This window comes from Symphodus melops (assembly GCF_947650265.1).
Source record: "Symphodus melops genome assembly, chromosome: 23".
Classification (NCBI taxonomy): domain Eukaryota; kingdom Metazoa; phylum Chordata; class Actinopteri; order Labriformes; family Labridae; genus Symphodus; species Symphodus melops.
This window is the reverse complement of record NC_136713.1, coordinates 10733939-10757479: the sequence shown is the minus strand read 5'-3', so window position 1 is coordinate 10757479 and position 23541 is coordinate 10733939. Positions and strand designations below refer to the sequence as shown.

The 23541-nt window shown below is 45.5% G+C and overlaps 2 protein-coding genes across 2 annotated transcripts; one reads left to right on the top strand and one right to left on the bottom strand.

The window, feature by feature from the left end:
- The first annotated feature begins 917 nt into the window (after positions 1–917).
- Positions 918–11308, top strand: LOC306818570 (uncharacterized protein). Its single transcript, XM_079336230.1, has 10 exons — positions 918–1109; positions 2645–2790; positions 3113–3194; positions 3391–3526; positions 3693–3898; positions 4044–4180; positions 4344–4485; positions 4570–4851; positions 4958–9902; positions 10009–11308. The coding sequence occupies exons 1-10, from the start codon at positions 984–986 to the stop codon at positions 10017–10019; spliced, it is 6213 nt and encodes a 2070-aa protein (XP_079192356.1). The 5' UTR covers positions 918–983; the 3' UTR covers positions 10020–11308.
- Positions 11309–11779: 471 nt separating this feature from the next.
- Positions 11780–22709, bottom strand: LOC306818479 (vascular endothelial growth factor C-like). The gene is made up of 8 exons (XM_079336094.1): positions 21512–22709; positions 18050–18296; positions 17641–17831; positions 17161–17291; positions 16964–17067; positions 15548–15682; positions 14888–15089; positions 11780–12888 (listed from the first exon to the last, which is right to left on the bottom strand). Exons 1-8 carry the CDS (start codon positions 21611–21613, stop codon positions 12777–12779), a joined length of 1224 nt encoding a protein of 407 aa, XP_079192220.1. The 5' UTR covers positions 21614–22709; the 3' UTR covers positions 11780–12776.
- Between the last annotated feature and the right edge of the window lie 832 nt (positions 22710–23541).

Genomic DNA, 23541 nt, shown 5'->3' with positions numbered 1-23541 from the left:
GGTTCTCAGTGAACGTCTTTTGTAATTTGATTTTAAAAACATTTTGCATCAAACTAAGAATCAAACAGTCTTCTTAAAGAAAATCAAAACATTAAACTTAAATTAAAAATGAGCACACACCACTGTCGGCTCAATTATGGTTTTTCGGCTTCAAATGCAATTTTCAGAAACCATAAATATCTTCTGGTAAAATGTATTTAGCTTTCCTCATGCAACATATATCCTCATTAATATTTTTATTGTACGCAAACCTTCCGATTTAACATATTTTATTATATTAATTCAACTTGGGGAATTAAAATAATTGTTTAGAGACACTCTTTCTTAATAGTTTATTTCCAACTTTTTATTATGGGACGGGGACGCACTTATTAGCACTCATTAAAGCGCTATGTTTGTGTTTGCCACGTGGTTTGTGGTGCATGTGATTCACCTCTCCAAACACCGAGCTGACGGGGTTTCGTTAAACCTGAGCTGTACTAATTATGGAGCTCGGACTCCGCCCCGATAGAGAGTGGTACTCCGGTGAACGCTGCATTGAAAAAGGAGCAACCACCCCTTTACGTCGGCAGCGTCCAATCAGCGCTGTCCATGCGAGGTGTATGCTGCGTTTAAATGCTGCTCGGGTGTTTCGTGTTTCCAAGTTTTGGGACTTCAGAGTGCTCACGGGATTTCAGTTGGAAAAGTCTGAATTTGGTAAAAACAGCAGAAATAAAACAGCGTTGATTCTACGGAGAAGATCTTTGAAAATGATGTGCAAAACGTGAATTTATATATTTTTTAAAAGAATGTTAACATTGACTAAACATGTGTTGCCTGGCAGATGGTGACGATTCTGGCGTTAAATCTGGCAGGCAATTATTCTCCGAGTTTCTGAGTCGAGTTGCAGGCGCTATCAACCTTGGGAAGTCTTTTTTCCGACACTCCATGAACGCACCAGTTGACCGTAGCGGTGGAGCTACGAGCGAGGCTAGACGGGCAGTATGGCGGAGGAGGGCAGTGTGTGCGACTTAGAGGGGCTAGAGAAACAATTACAGACTCTGTTGGGCCTTTACTCGGGTGATGACTTGCGAGAGAACAGCAGACCGTTCTGCTCCGACTTTTCCCAGGTAAGGAGTCGACGCTGACAGCCTCTGCTGTCGATGATAAGAGACTCCCCTCCCCCAGAAGGGACGACAGCTAGCCGAGTTAGCACAAAGCTAACAAGTCGTAGTCGAGTGAAAAAAAAACAGAAATATAACGTAACGCGTTTTGAATACATCGCCTTTTTAACCCGAGATGTTATCCAGTTGACGAGGTCGAAGCGTAAAAGCCAGAAAAAAATTCATATTTTAACAAAGACATGTAACTGCATAGTTAGCAAGCTCGGGCTAATCAGCTGCTAAACCAAAGATAGCTCAGCTAACATGGTGAATGTTTACCAAACTATCCACTGCATAACTTTGTTATTGTTTCACGGTGGCAACACAATCAAGAGTCATTCTTATCACCAAAGGGCTTTAAATAGAGGGATTAAAAGCCTACATGAGTTAAGGCACTGACCACAAGATCAAACTTCAGACCTGTCAAATCCAGATCAGCAACAGGACAAGAAGCTACATCTATTAAAGAGATAAATTAAAACATTACCTGCTGCCACGTGATGTTTTAACAGCTTTAATTGCACAATAATGCAATATAATTACATCGAGATGTAAATTAGTGGGTGCATCTTTTGCAGGCTCATGAAAATGTTATTGAAGATTTCTTTTTAAGTTCAGTTGGATCAATAATGTAATAATGAAACAGTTCGGGATGTTATTGTTATTCTTCTACTGTTATGTTTGCTTATCATTAATTAGCTCAACTTGACTGAGCATCTCTTAAAAGGAAAGATTGATATGACCAGAAGTTAAAATACTTAATGAGTGCAGTGTTTGCATGAAGGACAGAGATCTTCATTGTTCGCATTCACTGGATTCCTGTAGTGTTTAAAAGTGATGTCTTCTATCTTCACCATTAGAGGGCAACACAGGCTGCACATTGTGTTTTAGGGATTTGACAGTTCTGTGTTTAATGTGAGGTTGTAGTTGCATAAAAGGGTCTGCTGACTTGTGCATTGCAGTAGAATACTTAAATAAATAAATGTGTGTGCATAAGTGGGAGGATGCAGTGAAAACAAGTCTTTGTGAAATGGTCATTCACTCCACAGTGAGTATCTTGTTTATAGACACAGAACAAAATAAAGAGATGAGGATTTCTTGTCATTTATTTTTTTTCTCATGTCACGTACAAAATGCAGGTTTTGGTCGCATCCCTGCAAGAACCTTTTTTGCTTTCTCGTAGGGCCTTCCTGGGAAAAATAATTCCTAGTTTCTGAAATGTTTGTGTCATCACCAGATGTCAAAAAACAAAAATATATAATGAACCTCAGCAGAAGCGTGCAGGGGATGTATTCCTCCAGATGGTCATTTTATAATTGAAAAAATAAATCTGGTATCAAAATATTTAAAAACTATTCCTCAGTCGGTTTACTTGTTTTTGCTGCTCCAAAAGGCTGATGTTAATAAAACTGCATTGAGCTTGTTAACTAAACATGTCAAGCAACGCTTCAAACTCTTAATTGTCGTGGTCATTATAAGTTTTTCATCTTTCCTCCGTGCAGTTGGTGGAGCAGCACACCTCCCGATGGCAGGTGCCGCTGCCTCAGCTCAGGATCCTTGAGACATCGCTCTGCTACTTCGCCCGAGTCTCCACCTTCTTCACGCCAAATTGTGATCACGCGCTCCACACACTCAGCAGTCTGGCCTTGTAAGTACACAGGCCTCCCCGAAGAGGAGGCTTGACTTCAGTAGTTTGAAGGCTGCTCGTGTTTGTTGGCGGGCACAACTCAGTTTTGTCAGCCAGGAAAAAGGCTTGGCATGGATCCAGCTGTTGACCTTACTCCATCCTGTCTCTTCCCCCAGCTTCTCAATTGAATGCATTCCTCCACCCCTCGACCAATGTGCATATCCTGACATCCAATCAGATGCTAAGATTGTTCAAGAGTTGAATATAATTATGAAGCAGCTCAACCTTTTCGAGAAAGGGTTTTGTAGCTGAACGTCAAATCTCTTCTGATCTCGTCCCACAGGAGTGTTTTCGAGCTGCTGCTGTTTTTCGACCAGAAGGACTTCCACGAGGAGCCACTGAAACAATTCACTGTTACATTCCAGGTGAGAATCCAGACAATTATTGGACGACTTCAATACAACAATGACGTGTTTTATTTTTAACTCGGAAGCTCCTTTCTTGTCTGCAATCCCAGTCATAATGAAATCGCTTTAGTTCAGTACAGCACTTTGGTGCTTTTGATGTATTTACTGAACATCCACCTCCTTTTTCTTTTTCTTTTTTTTTGTCCTCTTGCAGGAATGTTATTCGGCCCTTGCGAGGCATCAGAATGTTCACTTACTTCAGGTGGAGCGTTTGGTTCAGGGCGGCGGGCCTTGGGCCAGCTCAGTCTTACAGGCCATCCTCAGAGAGTCCAGTTTACCTCAGAGTGAAGGTAGTAGACCCAACAAACATATGAGTGAACGTCTGCTGTGGTAGTTCAATGTGTTGTTTTTAATTTGGTTCACAAAACAGAAAGTGTTTATGAGCCTCAGGTTGGTTGTCCAGTCCTAACCCTAAAAAACCTTGTGTGTCCTCCTTCTGGTTCGACTCTTCCACAGTGGACGGGTTCATCAGCTCAGAGCTGCCGGTGTTCTTGGAGCTTCGCGTACGCTACCTCTTATCCTGTGAGCGGCGGGTCAGTGAAGCCGTGGCCCTGGCGAAGTGTTGCTCTCTGCATCCCGCAGCAGGACGGCACTCCTTCTTCCTCCAGGTCTACCTCACGTGGCTTCTCAAAACTTCACAGCATGAGCGCCTACACGGAGAGGTGGGTGGACCGGCGGACGCGTTGAATGTGCATGTCATTCACTCGGTTTCACCCGTTTCTGCAGATGCAAAAAAAAAAAACGGTGCCAAACTGGTGTGCATGAGGAGGATCTTTGGGGCTGCTCTGATGCTTCTTTGTGTTTTAGGTAGCAGACCTCAACGGTAAAGACGCGATTCACCTCATCTGCAGTTTGGAGTGTGAGGAGAAGGACGAGTTACTGCTCGCGCTCTGCAGAGCTTTCCTCTCCCAGCAACTCCGTCGAGGAGACATGTACTATTTATGGTGAGTAAATTTAAACGTGAGTCTGATGTAATGAGAAGTTCGACAGCCACTCAGGGCTTCTTTGTGCGTTTTTTTTTCCAATTCGTGCATAAATCACAGCCGCTGATCAAAAATAGTTTTTCTCCTTTCGGAAGAGATGAGACTTTAAACTTTCTCTTCGCAGTGACCTTGTGTTTGTGTGGAGTCAACTTCACAGTCGCTTGAAAACATCCAAGCACTCTCTACTTGAGGAGATTCATCAGCTGATGCTGTCTGCCACCAATGTCAACTCCATCTTCCCGTTTATCAGAGCCATACTGCAGGAAGTAAGTTTTTTTTTAAAGACTTCAGCTTTTTTGAGTGGTTCAGTATTAAACTGAATATTTGCTTCTTTTTGGGTCTCTCCCTAGCTCGGTGAAGACGGTATCCAGTTCTGCGTGGAGCTTTGTGCAAACGCCCTGGAGTCTTGTCTCCCCTGCGACGTCATCACAAAGTCCCTAATATACAAAACCTTAGCCGGCCTGCTCCCCAACGACCTGGAGGTTTGCAGGGCGTGCGCTCTTCTCGTCTTCTTCCTTGAACGCTCCGTTGAGGCCTACAAGATGGTCTACCTTCTTTACATGCACCCCGATCAGGAGTACCACGTGGACTCCAGCCCCATCAGAAATCACATCCGCTTCGAAACCCTGCAGGTAAACCCTTTGTGATTGTTTGAGTGAGTTTTTTTTATTTATTTTTTAAAGAGGACTTAGTTGTTTTTCATATTGTAATGTTTTCATGTTTCTTTTCCACCCTCAGGTTCTAAAGAAGGATATGCATTTTGACCCCGAGTTTTGGAACCTCATCGCTCTGCGGACCAACTGTTTAAAGCTGATGAGCGAGAAAGTGGTCAGCGCTGCCCTTGAAGAAATCATGGAGGACAAATGGATCCTAAAGTATTGCACCAAAGATTCTGCTCTCCGATCGGGGCCGTCGGCCTGTCAGAAAGGGTCGCTGCAGGCAGCTTCTAAGAGACGGCACAACAAAGACGATGCTGACGCTGCCTCGAAGAGATTAAAGATGGGCCCCGGCAGAACACATCTGAACAGAGACCACACTGTGAAGAAGAAGAGCAGCCAAGGGTCTCGATCGTTCCGAGATGAATCGTCTAAACCTTTGCGCCGTTCATTCTGGCAGCTCGACCGGCTACAAGATAACGGTGCTTTCGGGAGCGGCGAGCTAAGGCGCACGACGCGACACTCGGAAAAGAACCCACCGAAACGCCGGATTAGAAAACCAAGGTGGCTGCTGGAAGACTCAGGAACTCTCGACTTGAACGGTGTTCCTTCCAAGATCAGGAAGCACGGACTGAAACATCAAAAGCAGCACGAGTCCTCCGTCGTTAAGAGGAGTGACGACGATCAGATCAAGAACAATGTGAAACACAAACCGTCAGTCAGCTCTCATTTGTTGGCGAGGGAAAACAACAAACACCAGAAAGGAATAAGTCTGGACGATGTTACACCGGCCGATCCTTCACAAGTTATTCTGGAGCTCTCGTTACCAGACAATGAACTCATGGGTATGTTTATGGAGGAGACTTGTAACAGGCCGAGGGGCTTCCCTCAAGTGCTCCTTTACAAACCGACGGTCAAACTTCCCGACGCGCTGCAACCCAAGAGCCTACACGGGAAAGAAGTGATTCTGAGAGCGCGGGATCCTGCCATGTTCACACAGCAGCTGCACTGTTACGCCCGGCGGCAGCGAGGAAAAGGTACCGGGCAGAACGTGCAAGGCTCGGTGTCAACAATCACACGCTCCTCGGTGCAAAGCGGTCCTCCCAAAGGTCCTCAGAGAGGGCGTCCTAAAAAATCAGTGGCCGAGACGAAAGCTGGAATCGCGACCCGGGTGAAAGTTAAAGGAACTTTACCAAAAGCCCCCGAAGCTCAAACTGCAAACGCTGTTTTACGAAAGACACCGACAGCCAGAGAGCTTTCTGAGAACTCTCCTGTGAATGTGAAAGACACCGGCGTGTTTCGGCCGTCAGCGGCGCCTGAAGTGAAACAAGCCCCGAACACGTTCGATAAAGTCCTGCAAGGTAAAGCCATAACTTCCGCAAGAGAGCTGTGTGAAGAGTCGGCCGTCGAGATGAAGGTGACTATTGCGTCTCAAACGGCAACGTCCCACGGTTCAGACAACGCCTCCAAACCTCACGCGGTTAAAGACGCTTCAGAAAGCGCAAGTTCCGCTGCTGACGACCGGACGCTTTCGCAATCTGAAGATGATGTCAGGAATCAGAAACGAGACCGCTCCTCTCAGGCTGAAACGGATAAACTCTCAAACTCTCCGGAGCGGCTCCAAAACCTCAGGAACGGCGTTCCCGAGAAGGAGATTTCGCCGAGACTCTCAAAAGATCCGAGGCTTTGTGAGAGACAAACGGACAACGACATGTCCGCTCTGACGTTGGTCACAGAAATGGTGACTGAACTTGCACCAGAGGACGCTGCCTCCAAAGCTGGAGTTAAACCTAAAGTTCCTCACAAAGCACACACTACCTCCAGCGGCTCCGCTCCAGAACTCGGCCCGTCTGAGGTTACTGATCCCGATTCATCAGAAGACGGTGAAGCTGTAGAAACAGAGGAGTCCAGGTTGGAGTATTGTTGTACCTTCTGCACCAAGGTCTTTAAGGGAAAACGTGTTGTGGAACATGCCATGTTCCACTATCGTCAAGACAAGTGCATGTTCTGTGGGGTCGTTTTTAAAGACGACCTGCTGGCCATGATGCACCTGTCGAATCATATCGAGAAGCTCAAGAGGATCAAAGAGAAATCCGACTCCAACGCACGAGAAAACGGCGTCTCTCAGACCAAAGAGCACGTCGCACCTCGGCGCTCTGCCAAAGCCAAGACCACGAACGTTTCCCCCGAGCCCGGTGCTCAAGGAAGACTGAGGAGATCTGACGTCGGCTCGCAATCAATAAGCGACCAAGATTCAACTCCATCTGGATCCAGAAGTTTAAGACCCAGGGACAAGCCGGAAGACTGTTCGCCTCGTCGCCAAAATCAACAAAACGAGGGAAAACGCAGTGAAAGCAGAACTCCCGCACACAAGAGAAACGGGCACATCGGCGAAAAGAAAAGGCTCGGCAGACCGAGAAAGGTCATCCCAGACTCGCAGGCAAAGCAGGACGTTTCTCAAGAAAGGACGAGGGAGGGAGCGGAGAGTCTACGGTTGCAAGAACAACAAGATGGAGCGGTGAAATCTTCAGCTCGGGAAGATAAAAAAATGAGCCGTTGCACTAAAGACAAAATGAAGGAGAGTAAATGTGTGCACGTTCAGACACAACAGGCTGTACCAGAGAAACAGTTTGAGGCTCTGGAGAAAGTTTGCTGCCCGATGGACGGTTGTGCTTGGTTCAGAGATCTGTCAAAAAGCCGCGTTGCGCTTCTCTATCACGCTCTGGAGGATCACAGCGGGGAAGCCGAACCTTTAAGGTTGGCGTTTCACGTCGGGAACGGCAAGTGTAGCGTTTGTATGCGGGTTCTGTGGAGCTTCGAACACTTCCAGCACCACGTTGAACGACACAGACTCAGCCCTCGGTATCCGTGCCCCCATCAGGGTTGTCCTGCCAGGTTCAAAACCGGAATGGAAATGAGACGCCACGCAAGGAGGCACAGTCCGCTGCAGGCAGCGTGCTGCCTCCCCGGCTGTTCAAGACTGTTCATTTGTCTCTGGGCGCTGAATCTTCATGAGAGGGAGCACTACGCCGGCAATCCAACGAAAGCAGACGAGGGCACAAACGGACAATCAGGTGACGAACATGAAGAGACGCTATCTGGGAAAGTACAACCAGAGCATAAGCCCAAAGATGACTCGGCTAACGTGACTGAAAATGAGACGAAGAGTCTCAAAGCTGCTCATAAATCAAGAAGGCAAAACACACAGACGCATGTGGAAGCTCCTCCTCGGACCAGCGTCAGAGGGTCTTTGTCCAAACAGCAAACGACGGAGACGCACCAATCACAGGCCCTGAAGAATATCTTGAACAAGGACACAGCCGTAGATCCCTCCGGCTCCAATCAAAGATTAAGGCAAAGGTTGAAGGAAGCGTCGTCCCTGGCGAATCTCAAAACTCGCCACGTCATTTTGTCCTCGTCGTTCAAACGAAACATCAGAGGGAGGCACAAGTTGAAGAAAAAGCTCATGAAAGTCAACACAAAAGGTCCAAGAAGAAAAGGACGTCCCGCCAAGTCAAAGACAGGTCTGAATGACGCGAGCGCAGCGTCCGCTCCCAAACAAGACCGCGTGGTGGAACAGGGTGCTCCAGAGAGGCGTCGGAAGAGCGCCGGTCATCCCGCAAGCTCGACGCCAACAGCGGAGAGCGAGAGCGGTGAGCGGACGGAAGGGGAGCAGCGTTCACGGGAAAACCGAACGACGGATTCATCGGCAGACGACGGAGCGAAGTCGATGAAGGAGCAGGTCAAGAAGAATCATGTGAAGCAAACGGAGACGCGGCATAAAACCAGTTCACACCCGTCCGACAAAACTCAGACCGCATCCTCAGACTGCACCGAGGACGCGAATAATGACGCCCAAGAGGACAAAGGTTTAAAAGAGCCCGCTGAGTCATCAGTCATCCCACAGGGTCACGCCAAAGAAGGAGTAGAAAGTCTCGTTAAAGAGGAGGGCGAGGCGAACGTGGAAGAGAGCAAATCGACGCAAACCGACGGCGATGAGTCTGCTGTCCAAAGCGACCGTTTCCGTGATGTCCCAGAAGCCCCCTCCGCCTCAGGAGGGAGGAGCAAGGAGACGGCAATGGAAAAGCTGAAGAAGTTGCTGAGAGCGATGGGGAAAAGGAAGCAGGAGGAGAAAACCCTCAGTACTTCTTCAGGCTCGGGCGAGGCGCACAAGAAGCGAAAAGATGGAAAAACAGAACGGGACAGGGAATCGAGTGAGGATAGCAAAGATTCAAGAAAGACATCCTCGGTGAAGAAGACGTCCAAGTCAGCGTCTGGAGAGCGAGCGGAGGAGGCGAAAGCAGCAGCAGAGAGATGCTCTGACACAGAAGAAAAGTCCGATGTAATCCTTGAAGGCTCCGGTTCCTCCCTCCCTGCAGCAGCAGATCGCCGCTCGAGCGAAACGGCGTCTCCAGCAGCTGCCGGCACGGAGAAGACAGAAGACTCACAGAGGTCTGGTGCTGCGAAAAATTCTGACCCGATCAAAGCGAAGAAGAAGTCCAAGGTTAAAGACAAAATTGTTGAGACGAAAATCAAAGATCCATCCGCGTCGAAGAAGCTAAAAAAGACGAGTCAAGTCCAGGAGTCGACGGAGGGCGTCGCAGAGGGAGCAGAGACTTCTAAAGGACAGGAGGAAAAAGTCTCTGCGGAGACGCCACAATCCACGTTACATATTCCTGGATACTCCAGAGTGGCGAATGGACAGGAGGTGCAGGACGCCGCCAAAGCCATGCAGTTCAAGCGAACGCTGGCAGAGTACGGGAAGAAGCCGTACACGCGCGCTCCGCCCGAAGCCTACCTGGACGAGCGGTACATCACCATGCCTAAACGACGGAAGGAGACGTTAGCTGTGTCGTCGCCGTCGTCCCCAAGAAGTCTCGCTCGCGAGAAGACGAAGGTCGCGCCGAGCGTTCAGAGACAACGCTGCGCCAACTGCTTCGCGACGTTCAACAGCAGCGGGGAGCTGCAGAGTCACCTCCAGCTGCAGAACTGCTCCAAACTGTTTGGGTTCGACTCGGACGACGAGGGTGAGTGAACGCAGAGTAATTAATTAGAAAATAATCACGGGTCCGAAAAAATGATTTGATTTGTGTGATTCTGTTGTCGTCATCTTCTGTTGTTTTCTGTTTTCAGGAAACAGTTGAACCTGTTTTTAATTGAGAATCAACGTTTTGGATGAGTGATGTCCTGGTCCCGGATCAGACCTCGATTCGTGGATCATACCTCAAAAAGGATCAGTCCTGTCTGGATTATGTAACGCGTGTGAGAAGTGAAAGGGATCCCGTCTTCTGCCGCAGCACGTGCCTGTCAGCCGGAGGCCATGAGGCGAGCACAACACACACACACACACAAACTAACCGACGGATGAACGACAAACTGAAGTGAACCGCAGTCAGACTGTCGGCCGAACAGTTCGTACTGAAGTGCCTGCTCTGGAAGCGCCGTGCTGTTTCCAGCTACTTCACCTGGGATGGAGAGATTGTGGCTTACGAGACTGGACTTTTGGAAAGCTGTGAAAAAAAAGAAAACTGCTAAATGACGAGGCTGCTCGTGCTTTCACTAGGATACATATTTTCACTTCAGTAAGCCATATAACACAATCTTTTTTTGCTTTTTGCACTGTTTTCTCATAAGGTTTATTTCTGCTAAAACTAAAAACCTATGACGATTAGATTGCCGGAAAGTCGTGCTATTTTAGTTTACGTTAGATTAAATCTAAACTTTGAAAAGTTGTAAGAAAAGTATCAAAGAATTCTTTGGAAGTTTTTTTGTATGATTCTTGTATAAATACTAATTGTATTTCTTTAACAAAGCTCCCTATGGGGTCGATTAGGTCTGTGCCTGCCCTTATACCAGTCTGTATAACCAGCCTGTAACCAGTAGGGGTCAGTGCTCACCACCTTAATTAGAATAATTGATGTCTTTTGGTTTCTCCAGCAGAACAAAAAGTGATCACAAATTGCTTTTGTTTTTGCTCCAGCACAATTTTAAATCTGACGCTGCTCCTCTGTTTTTAACTGGAGGGAACCAGGCGACTGCTTTGCTTCCATTTTTCACCCATCAGACTCACGTTTCCTTTATCGATGACGACCACAACACGTGCCAGTCTCCTTGCATTAAGCTGCGTGATTCTCAGACATTCACTGGTGGTGTAATTTAATGGCAGGTTGTTTTATCTGGAGATCTTAGAACTTTCTCCCTCATTATTCCTCTGAAGCATTAAGCTATAAACAAGATGAACGGAAGCGCAGCACCGGCTTTTTTTTTTCTTTTCTTTTTTCTTAATGAGCAGCAGCAGGTTATATTTATTTATGTTTTATTTTTTATCTTTTGTAAATATTTGAAGAGTTACAATGGCTTATTATATAATGGTGAATGGAGGCTGGGTTTATATTTTGTTCTGGAAGAAAAAAATAAAACATTTCAAAGGACATTTTCATGCTGGTTTTATAATGTCCTGTGCATGTTTGTGAAAAGATGTATAATGTGCTTCGCTTCTGACAGCAGAGTGGGAAGTGTTGAGTCCAATCACAAAAAGTTAATCTGATTTTCTCGGACATGGGCAGGATTTAAAGACACGAAGAGCCTCATTTAAAATATCAGTCTTCAAATGAGCTCCAAGTAAGTGCCTCACAGTTTTTCGTTTGTCTGCGTTGATGAGTTATTCTTTTATCAGAATTAAAAAGGGGGTTTTGTTCCTCACAGAGTTTTTTTCATCCCTGAAGGAGCTGAAGCTGCAGGGAGCAGAAGAGCTGGATCTGCGCCCGACTCGCTGCATGCGATGCTTTGGACATTCAGGGTGATCTTAATAAGCAAAGATTTTAGCGTTACTTTTCAAATGAGTCCCGTTAGTGTCATGCATGCTAAACATTGAAAACACAAATTCTCCGTAATAATTCCAAACTGCAGGAAGAAAAGACACGTGGTTTAATTTAATTTCGTTTCTGAAGGTGACTTAAATACAGTATTTACAATGACGCACGATTCCAACTTCAAATCATCAGCTTTAAATATGACAGTTTAAAATATTTACATGTAGCCTTACTTATAGTGTGTGAAATTAAATTACCAGAAGAAGTAGAAGTGTTTCTGTAAACTGTGTTTGGAGCTGTGCAGGAAATCTTGAAAGCGAAGCCCTGCAGGAGAGGCAAGTAGAAACTGGAGGATATAATAGCTATTTGGGAGTGTTTAAATGGGCCTTATATAGAACAGGGTCGGGCATCAAGCGGGGGGAGATCTGCAACAATAACCCTAACACATACTTCACCTTCACCTTTTCCAGCTCGACTCAAAGAAGGGATATAAACCTCCTCTAGGCAGTCACTTTCCATGATGACTGCAAAATAAATCCTTCAACGTCTCAAGTATGTTGCTGCCCCCCCAAAAAAAAAAAGTGAAGTGAAGTCGCTTGCAGCTCTAGAAAATGAAGCATGGAGTCTGTGCTGCTCTGATTTTATTCCACTTTCCATTCCACGCAGTCACTCGTGGTGTTTGTGCGGCAGATCGGCGGTTAGATATCGAGCTCGAACATGTTGCAGCAGTTCAGAGTTTGATTAGTCCACCCCTCCTTTGTCGTCGTGCTTTTTAGACGGTCTCGAGACGTGATTGGCTGCTCCCTTAAAAGGATCTTGATTCTTGAAAGAGTCGGACTGGATACAGGGGGAGTTTTTGTGTCACTCGGAAATACCGTCGTCCTTGGTATAACAAACGTGCGTAAAACTCCTCAAGCTGACCGTTTCGATCCTGCAGTTATAAATATGGAGGTCCACAATCCTGACCTCTTGCCTCTTTGTTTTCAGGCCAACAGTTTCAAGCCTTGTGCTGAAAACATCGGCTGAGAGAGAAGAGTTTTGTTGGGTTTTTTTTTTGTAATGCTCCTCTCTCTATCAGTGATTTCTTTGTTAGTTCCACTGAGGCCTCATGTGGTTGGGGATGCACTGGCAAACTTGGTGGCTGTAGTAAAAACCAGTCTGGCACACGGGTCGGGGCTTTCTGCACGGCAGCCTGTAACAACTAAACAGAGGAGACATATTCAAGAGAAAAGTGTAATAGAAGACAACAAGAGGAATTACAGACAAAGTAGGTTTTAAAGGGAAGGGTGAGGTTTATAAAAGAAGGAGCGGGGGAAAGGGCACACAAGGGAGTTTATTCTTTTGGCACCAACGCTCTTGATTATTCAGATCTTCACATCCCTTTTGGATAAACCCTGATCCAAGTCTTTAGTCTGCATCAAACGATTCTGTGTGTGAGTGGGGGAAAAAAGAGGGAGTGTGCCTCCCAGGAGGGAAAGGGTATGGCCAAATTCTCTGAACTCTCCCTTTTCAGGATCACAGCAGGTGATGGCTTTAATGTTCTGACCAGCCGCCTCCTGTGACCAGATGTTGAGTCGAACTTCAACCAAAACGACATACTTCCTGTCCTGCTTTGTCTTCATCAAAGAGCTCAGCGGTCTCACAATTGTATCCTCAACTCTTGGTGAAAGCTTTCTCCCCTCAAACTCAGCAGTTTCGAAGTTTCTTAAGATTCATCAAATTGTAAGAGAGGAACTAGCTTATCTATTAGCATCATTAGCTGCATCAAAACTTAAAAATAGTTTTGAGGGGCACTGTGTCCGACTGTATATCCTAAGTGCTAGCCTTTTTGTGCTGCTTGATTTTGTCGTAAAGAGCATACATTTAATAATCGGTGAACTTTCCCACGTTAGAAATCCGTCAAATAAACGCACAAGTCCGCCTGCGTGTTTTTCTTTGTTGCCGTAGCTCCATCCATCTCTTCGCCTGCCTGCCGGTCTGATGAATGCTCCGCTCGCTCTCTGTCTCTCTGTCTCTGTGCAGGCCTCTCGGGTCAGAGGGAAGGTCTGATCTCTGACGTTGACGGCTGTGGGAACCACGACATGTACGCCGAGCGCAATCACCCAGCTGAGACCCCGATCGAATATTTTCAGACGCCGTGTTTCCATAAAAGGTCACATTGAAACTTGTGAGCGAAAAAAAACAAAAAAAAATCTTTTCGAGTTGGGAATGTATACGTCCATTGAGAGTTTATGCTTTCTCGCCCTCTTACTTCCTTTCCTCTGACTCTTTCCTTAATCCGAGATCGAAGACATGTGATGGCACCCAAGGCGCAGGAAGCACTTTAAAGGAAGGCTCAGTTCTCAGGCATCCATGACAAGTAGCTTATATTTTACCTCGGTGCTTTCATCATGTCGAAGAAGTAAAAGTGAGAGATGTGGTAAAAAAAAAAAAAAAACAACCCTCAGAACTATCTCGTCTAAAACAACGAGGGAAAGGGAAGTGCACCAGAACACATCTGTGTCTTCATAGTTTCAAAGCACACAAACATCCAAAGCACAAGATAAATGACACGTAGAGCAGTAAAAGCCTCCTGGGATGTTACAGCGTGTCCACACAATTATGCCAAAGTATTTTAACGTGCGGTTTTATATATCAAAAATCAAAGAGATCTGGACCTCCTTTTGCCTTTGAGCCCTGATGACTAAGACCACTAAGATAAATTAAACTATCTTAAATCATCGTTTGAGGTACATTTAGTGCGTTTTGTGGGCCAGACACTACAATCGGATCATTTGGGTGTTCGACCTAGAGCCAAGCTCCTGAGTTCAATTCAGGTCTCTGACTTCTCACTGCACGAGTTCTAAAGGAGGAGCTAATACCTCGGATGAAGTGTGCGATGCGTTTTGCGCATTTTGACGTAGAAAAGAGGTCGATTTCTTTGACCCGTGTGTGCGCGTGTGTGGTCGAGTCATAGGTTTAAATGAGTGCAAACACAAATTCCAGGATCTGTATTTGCAGAAATGTTTTAATCACCATCTTAATACGTTTGATGGGTAAGAGTTATGGGTTGAGTTGGAAGGAACCCAGACTGGATTCTTGGGATAACTTGATCCCTTAAGGACACATATTATCTCTTCTTCCCGCTCTCCTTAGGGAACGTGCACTTCTCCTTTCGGAGTACCGACTCTGGCTTGAGGTGGATTGGTGAGGATGCCTACCTGCACGTGCTGGGCTTGAACCTCTTCCCCTGCCGTAGACAGGAATGTTGACTCTCTCTGCACTGACACAGGCAAGTGTCAGGGTTCAGGGGCTGATTCCCGGGGCAGGATGCAGCGCAAACACAGCCACACAAGTCCTCATCCCACTGCTGACCTGTGGGGCACAGCTTCCCCTCACCTTGACCTTCACACTGACATTCACCTGGGACCAAAAGAGAAACCAAAATATAACTGTCTTATCACAAATGAAACCTACATTTAATCGGAGTCTGGTTTTATAGCCAAGCACATTTACACAAGCGAGGAATTTGTCTTGGTTTATTTATCAGCCTTGTGTAACTCTTGTCTGTGGTGTAAATGTTTGGTGGTCTGGTCCTGACATGTTGCTGTACAAATTTGCATAACGACTGAGTTGCCAAAAGCTCCTTTCATCTCTGGTTAATCCGCCTGGCTCGATCTTGCCCGGTTGCTCTCAGAATGACAACATTGCTTTTGTGTTTGTTTACAGTAAATCCTTCCTTTTTCCAACCAAGGCAACGCGCATGTATTCGGAACAATTATGCACCAAAACACTGGTGCTGGGCCTTAGTAACAGCTGCTATCCAGTCCCAGATATAAGTCAATCACAAAGTGAATTATCATAACAGAGACCCTCCTTACATGTGTTGTGGTCCAGTTTCCAGCCCGGATCACAGCTGGCCTCCGTGAGTCCGTTTCGACACACGCAGTCGCATGTGGTCTGGTCCAGAACTCTGTTGGGCCCGCAGAGCGCTCGTAGACCAGAGCCCAGCGCCTCTGGAAAGCACATGGAGAGAAAATAAAAAGAAAATGTCAATTACATGTTTTTTCTAGCTTTGGTTACTTCTGTTGTTGATTAAGTTTGGCAAGCTGCACAGATAAGTTTTGTAGGTCAGTCCTAACAGATTGCTGCAAAATGTGCAGCACCTCATGCTCCACAGAGGATAAATGCAATGACCTTAATGACCGTTAAGGCCTCGAGTATAAATGAAGCTTAAACTGTATTCCACATTTCTTCGCGGCGCTGTAGACATGCAAGAGGCGCGACGTGAGCACGTTCAGAAGCTCCGCATACACTTTAAAATCAAACGGGGGGGGGGGAGAAATCGCTTTTCAGCAGAATTCCCGGAACGAAGCGCGATTCTTTCCCATGAGTGTTTATTTTCAGCCTGCGCTCCAACATGATGTGATACGGCGGGGTTTGCCAGTTTATAATTAGACAAAGAAATAGTAGCTCGATATGGAGGGTACTGTAGTGGTGCGTGTTTATACAAGTTAAATGCCACAAGGACAGATTCATATATCATGTTTCATTGGAATAAACATTTCCTCGGGGGAAAAACTTCCAGATCAAATTATATGCAGTCTGGCGTCCTCCTCGTCTGGCAGTGGAATTTTTTAAAAGTTTGAAGCTAAACTGAAAGTCTGGCTCATGTCCCAAAAACCATCTCAAGTGTAGCAACACTTTTAGATGATATGGCATTGAGGTAAAGGTCAGGTGGATTTTAGTCTGTGCACTAGTTCACGAAGTAACATATGACACTGTTACAATTTTTACAACGCGATTTGAAAGTGAACATAATGCGACTCTCCCCTCTAGTGTCAGTGTCATAGTTTATTTAATCCCTGCTGTCTGTTTCAGAAATATCATCCTGAATCTGCTGCTGTCACATCTGAACATCCAAGCCCCAGCAGCCAAACACAGCGAGGTGAGTCCTGGTTTTAATTGCAGCATACTTTTAAAGCCCCGTTTCCACACAGCAGTCCGGGTAGAGTCAAGAATGAAACGCGTCATGAAACGAAATGCGTCATTTTTTTTTAAATCGTCACGAACATTAAAGAGTGCAAAGCTTTTTTTTTTTAAGGTCAGTTTTCTCCTGAAAATGAGGTGGTGTCATGTTTACAGACCAGACGGGCTGAACGTATCTAAATCTTCAGAAACTACACAAAATGAAAACGAGAGAAGTCAACACAGAGTCTCCTTTTTCTCTCTGAACATAAACGTAACGGGAACCGAGAGAGATGTAATCCTTTCAGCGACACGACATGATCACTTACCTGTCTCTCTCTCGGAGTAGTTGATGTTGTCTGTGGGGACGCACGCGCAGTTCATTGGATCCCATAACGACCCCAAGGCGCAGTCGACGTCAGGCGGCGAACACCTACGCAAACAAACGCAACACACACACACACTCGGTGAAAAATGCATGGATACGGTGACTCAGCGATGTTTGCTCGCGTCACTGCCCACTCACAGGTGATCTGCCGTGGCTCGCCTGATGATGGAGTGGAGCGGCCGCTTGGAGAGGCAGTCGCACGAAGTGTGGTTTACAAATGTTACCATGACGACCGAGCGGTCCATCCTGGGTGGGGACAGCTCCATCAACTGGTAACAGGGTGGGGGGTGAAAATGCAGATATGAGAAACTCTGATTTTGAACTGTAGTTGATTGTTTCTTCTTCTTCTTCTGCTGCTGCTACAGCTGTCAGTGCAGTTTTACTGCGCGTGACAAAAGTGTTTCTGATGTTAAGAAGTTGATGTAATGCTTGGGAGGTTGTGAAACTGTGCGTGATTGTGTGCGGACTTGAGGTCGAGTAGCAGCCAAAGGGCGTCCCCCTTGCTGTACAGCTGGCTATGTAAGAGATGAGCTTGGGTAGATTGGTTTGTGTCCTCCTCACTGAGGAGCGAGTAAAATAAGGCACGACGTGTAAATCAAATCCAGCGGCGACACTTACTGTCTTGTTCACAAGCGTGTGACTCGTATTGGTGCAGTAAAAGGCCTCGTTGGTGCAGCAGCCGCCGCACCGGTGCAGCGCCACACAGCGTGGGAGGTAGAACTGACTAGTGGATTCTGGGTATTCCTTGGCGACCTCTACGCACACCTCTCTGGGCTGGCAAGAGGTCCGCTGGATCTCCTCTAAGATGACTGGAAACAGATGTGATTAAGTAACAAGACATGTTTATAGCTGCCACAAAAAAATGTTCTCTGCCGTTATTCTCTGATGGGCCCACTGCCCAACAGAAATGTAGTTTTGCTTATGTAAATTATGTAATCTGAAATTTTTTTTCTCGACGTGTAGAAGACCACTATGATATTTTAAAACTGCTCTTAGTCGAAGGCAACTTTTTGTTTTTTTCTTTTACCTCCTAAAGTCCCGTCGACTTTGTAAAGAGCCTCCTCCCTCGGCTGACCCCACAGGTCGTCGTCGTCGTCAGAGTGCACTAAAGGACTCGCCGAGGAGGCGAGGAAAGAGGGCGAGGAATCATCGCGCCACGATTTCTTCCGCAGGCAGTGCTGGAGCAGATTGTATTCGGGGTACAGAACCTGAAGGAGCTGATCAACACTCGTCACTGACGCCAAACTGGGCTGGTCATCAGACAACACTGGAGCCTGGAAGACAGCAATGCATCCATGAAAGCACTGTGAGCAAGTGTCAGGACAAGTATCCCAAATAGAAATGTAATGAAAAGCATTAAAAAAAACTGCCCTGCTTTATATATTGAAACTACAGATTTCAGGTTGATTTGAGCTGAGTTGTAGTTTTTGGAGGATAACTCTTCAGTACATCAGACTTTAGAGCGAAAGAGTCCCAGGTTAGAGCTGGATAAACAGTGAATACCTCGGCTCGCAATGTGTTGTGACACGTTACTGTTGGTTGTTCGGTTTAGTTTACCTGCGTCCTCTACTCACCTTTACACGCACATGTCGGCATGTGAGTTTCTCCTTTGAAGTGATCGACTCCTCACGGTTACAGTGAGACTGCACTTTCAACATCGCCACCTGAGGCGGTGTGATAACATTTGAGAATGATTTGCCCTTGAGCAAGACGCTGCTTTTTTGTAAAAATGTTGCTCCATATCTGCACATTTCTACACGATGAAGTGATTTCGGTGGCTTTCTTTAACTTGTAGTCGTGCCGTGTTTTGTGAGCCCTGCGTGACGAGTTAAACCCCCAACCTCCTACGTAAGGAGACTTTAAATGCAGTATTAGTCCTTCGTTAATAGACCAAACAGTTTGTCAGCACAGCCAACACCCAAAACTTCATTTTTTATAACCAACAAAGAGGGCTTTATGTGGTTAACCGGGTCCATTCAGAAAACATATTTTACTGTAGAAATGCTTTATAAACCCTTCTTATCGTCATACATCCCTGTAAGGATTTTTTCCACCGTTATGAAAGATGACTTTGTTCCAGCCAGCGGAAATACACTAATTGGTGAAGATAAAAGGACACTTGTTTAATAAAGTGGCTGATAGAGACGGTTGTATTATGTTGGGGGGGGGGGGGGGGTTATTGAGTTTGCCTGAGTTAAAGCAGCTGGCATAAACCTGAACATAAGTCACATTTCTGATGTTATGACACCTTTTATTCATCGCTCTCTCCTTGTCTACCTTTTCTTTTCCTCGTGTCATCTTTTAGAAAGCTCAGAACTTTCCGGCCACCGATGACCTCACCTTGTACACACACCTGTCTTCATCTCACACAGGAAGAAGAGAGTCTGCGTGTCTTCAGCTGTGAGGTGGTTGAACAAAGTAAGGTAGGTTCACCTGCTCGGGGAACATGACGCTTCATAACAATGATGGAGACATTTCACTCCACTAACAGTCAGCCTTGTAAGGTTCAAAATAGTTGATAAGCGAATAGTTTTTGATACTGCGTGTTTTGAGTCTCTGACATTTTAAGGATGTTATTGAAAAGTACAGAAGCTTTAAAAAAACACAAAATCTTTAGTCGTGTTTTTTTTGTTTTTGTTTTTTACAAAAGAGAGCATTTGCCAAAGCAAATGTGTGTTTTATTTTTGGTTCTTAAAAAGGAGAAATAGCTCAATAGTGGATGTGTTGGAACTTAATTTTTGTTGCTTTGTTTTCGAAACCGCTTTCCCCCCCACCATTCCAGCGAGTAGCATAATTAAGTTTGTGTTCTGACATCAAGGTCAAGGTCAAGGTCATCGTTTTTGACATCCAGTAAAAACCCGTTTCTCTCTGAGCCCACTACGTAAACTAACAGTAGAGAGATTTATAAAGGATAACAATAAAAGTACAGATTTACAAAACGTTGAAGGACACTGTGCAAAGATGTGCATCTTCACGGTACTGTGACGAGCAGGAAAAGGTCGGGGATCATACTTTCTAATTGGCTGTGCGTGTTTTCAGATAACCATACTCCTGGAGTTTAATATAAAGCTTTAAATGTTTGAGCACTTATTTTAGTCTTGTTCCCTTTGAGTTTGTGATCTTTTGTGAAGGACTCTAGTGTGACAAAACAATGCAATAGAGAAATAAACCTTCAAATCATTCCATTAGTGGTTGAAATGGGAAATATAATGAGCAGGTTTTATATCCACTATAGAACCATTTGTACAGTTAACAGTTAGTCTGCTATCAATGGTATCATCCCAACCATAAAACATATTACATAATATTATATTACACTCGGGATGAATGCTTCTCCCGCTTCCATTTCAACTTTTTTTTTCCCCCCTGTCACTCGCTCTCTCACCCTCCATTTGTATGAAGTGATCACATGACATGAGTTCATCGCTGTGGGACTATGAGGTCATGCTGGATAAATTACCAGAGCTTTGGGCTCCATCATTAGATGATACTGCTGCTGGCACACACACACACACACACCCACCCACACGCCCATGCGTGAATGAATTGATTGTGTTTTTCAGCATTAACCTCGTTTTACTTTTTACACCATGTTTCTGTCAAATGTTCTTGAACAATTCACGACACACCTTCTCTATTTAAAACTATGTTTGGGATTTCACCCAGCTGTAATCGGAGGGATCAGTAAGTTGAATAATAAGTAAGTACCATGACTCACTTCTGCTTAATTCCTTTTTTCATAACAAGGAAGCATTGAACTTTTAAAGAAAAGCGAGTGAGCCAGACTTTGTTGGAGCTTGACACGAAACACCAAAAAGTCTCTCTCCTGGCTCCTCATCACCACGTCCAACAGATAACAAACAGGAGATATTTAGCTGCGGAGGAATTTAGACTGCGACGGTTGAAATCGTCAGGGCTGATGGATTGTAGGAGAGCTTCAGGATTAATGATTCAGAAACACGACGGTCGGATTTTTTTCAGTGAATTGAACAACATCCCAAATGAACCTTGATCCAGCGCTGCAGTCAGGCTGAAGACCTCGACATGGTTAAATAAGTGCCTCGACATGTCTTGTACCTGGCATTAGAGCTCATCTATGCTGCTCTCTATCTGTATCATTGAAATGATTTTGATGACTATCTATTATAGTTAGATAAGCTGCGAATGTGATAGTTTGATCACTCTGCTTCAGTTTGGTTCAAATCCTGATTTAGAAGTTAGCTCTGTTGTTCATAAATATTTAGATAAATAAATCAATTCAAGATTTCTTTGAAAAAGAAAAAAAAAATATTTGAAAAAGTCAGTTTCAGCAGTGACCTCTAAAAGCAGTTTTAAGAGAAAATAACTTCCTGGAGATAATCAGTCTTAATGCCAACCGTCTTACTTGCTTTCCTCTGTTTTATAACCAACTCAAAACTCCCCACAGCTGCTTATAAATCAAAGCTAAGCCATTGTTGTGTACAGATAGTGTTGGAGTGAAGTGTCTCACCTCAGTGCCCATGTCTCCAGTTTGATAATAGTCCATGTAGTCTTGTCCTGAGCACACATTGCTGATATTAAGAATCCATAGGAGCACAGCTGGTATCCACATAGTGAGGAGGTGAGGTAGAGGAGAAAGGAGGAGAGGAGATATCAAACGAGGAGGAGGTTATTTGAAGCTTGATGTGAAGGGAAAGAAAAGGAGGAGGAGGAGGAGGAGAGGAAGGTGAGGAGTCTGAGGTAGTGAGGACAAAAAGGGATTCACAGACGAGGAGGGTATCTGTTGGCTCCTCTCGTCATTCTACCCGGGGACGAAGTTGCTCTTCCGGCGCAGGTTGTTTGTATTTGGGAAACCAGCTGAATAAATCATGATGAGGAAATCGCCCCGTCCTCCCCGTGTCAAAGACGGCTCCTTCTTTTTCCACTTCAGAGGAAGTCTCGTCTCTCGTGCCGCTGCGTCTCCATGCTCGCCGTCGATGTCAGGTGTCTGTCCTCGCCTCTGGTTCGCCTTTTTTTTTTTTTTTTATCTCCTTAGCTTTTCTTCTCTTCGTCCTTCAACTTGAATGATTCTGCAGTCTGTCCTTTTATGTAAGTCCCTTCTTTGTTAGTTCCAGCCTTGATTCCCCCTCAGCAGCGTTTTCTCCTTCGCCCTTCACACTTTCTTTATCTTTATTTTCTCTTCACACAACAGCTGTGCTCTTCCCTCCCTTGCTCGCTCGCTCGCTCTCTCTCTCTCTGTCTGTCTCTCTCAGATTATCGCTGCCTCTTTATCTGTCTCCTGTTTCCTCCTCAGAAACCTCCAGGGCAAAGCTCTGTCTGTCTGTGGACTTTTTTTTTTTTTTTCTCTCCCTCTCTCTCTCTGTGTCTGTGCTGCCGCTTTTCAAATCTGTCACAAGTTTCTCAGTCGGGCTTTCTGATCCTCAGAAAAGCATCAAAGAGAGAGAGAGAGAGAGAGAGAGAGAGAGAGAGAGAGAGAGAGAAACGAGGAAGAGCTTATCCCAAATCCTGCTCCCAAATGGATTTCTTTGTCTTTTTTTTTTTTTTTTTTTTTTAAAGTGTCCTTATTTTGGTATGAAGTTTTTTTCTCTCCAAGAAGGGAAGGGTTGTATTTTGTGGGTGGAGTGAAGGATGTGAAAGAGATGACTGGTGAGGGATAGTGTTTCAGCAGCCCGCTGGTTTTGAATTGACACACTTTCCCATCATCTTGTTTCGATATGGAGAGGTGAGGTTTTTTTGTCCACAACTTTCCAAAGAAAACAGGCGAAACTGACAGTGAGAAACCAGATTTGCCTCCCACATTCCTTATCTCTCTCCCCCTTTCTCACACATTGGTTATCTTGATGTCTTTGCAGCAGCTGCGGTGGGGTTTCAAAAGTATCTGTGTGTGTGTTCGGTAGCAGCCAGCCAGCGGTGATGAATGTGCGAGTCACTTCACTGCAGCTCTAAGTGCCTTCTTTATGAGCTGCTAATACCTCCTCTGTCTCCCTCTCTCCTCCTCTGCTTTATGTCAGCCTCCTCCACTTCCTGCTGGTTTTCTTCCACCCCCCCCCCCCCAGTGAGCACCATTTTAGTACCAGGAATAAAGCCGCAAAATCTGCCTCACACCTGCAGCTCCCCGTACCTTCCCTACTTTTACTACTTTACACTTCATCAACCTTCACCTCGTCTTTCCTCCCCCTCTGACCTTTTTTTTTTTTTTTTTTTTTTGGTTGTTTCCCCGTTTTCAAGGACCTAAAAATCCCAAACTTTACATACCTCTTTAACTCGACCGCCCCAAGGCTCTGAGCATGTTTTCATGAAGGATCAGGAGGAGAAGGAGGGGCATGAGAAAGGTGAGCAGCAGCTTACACCTGTGTTTAAATATATCTTTTTTTTCCCTTTACCTCTCCCAGGGCAAATCAGTTACCGACAACTGTAAAAGAAATGATGTGAGACACACGATCAGACGGGGGAAAGAAGAAAAGAGGAGATACGGACAACAAGGTGAGGAGGAGGAGGAGGAGGAGGAAGAGGGAAAAAGAGGTGTGCCTGGGAAACGCT

Excerpts from the sequence above, each read along its gene's own strand:
- LOC306818570 (XM_079336230.1), top strand. The coding sequence starts at position 984 with ATGGCGGAGGAGGGCAGTGTGTGCGACTTAGAGGGGCTAGAGAAACAA. Across the intron at positions 3,195-3,390 it reads AATTCACTGTTACATTCCAG|GAATGTTATTCGGCCCTTGC; the intron begins GTGAGAATCCAG and ends GTCCTCTTGCAG. Across the intron at positions 3,899-4,043 it reads ATGAGCGCCTACACGGAGAG|GTAGCAGACCTCAACGGTAA; the intron begins GTGGGTGGACCG and ends TTTGTGTTTTAG.
- LOC306818479 (XM_079336094.1), bottom strand. The coding sequence starts at position 21,613 with ATGTGGATACCAGCTGTGCTCCTATGGATTCTTAATATCAGCAATGTG. Across the intron at positions 17,832-18,049 it reads AGTCGACGGGACTTTAGGAG|TCATCTTAGAGGAGATCCAG; the intron begins GTAAAAGAAAAA and ends ATCTGTTTCCAG. Across the intron at positions 17,068-17,160 it reads CGAGCCACGGCAGATCACCT|GTGTTCGCCGCCTGACGTCG; the intron begins GTGAGTGGGCAG and ends TTGTTTGCGTAG.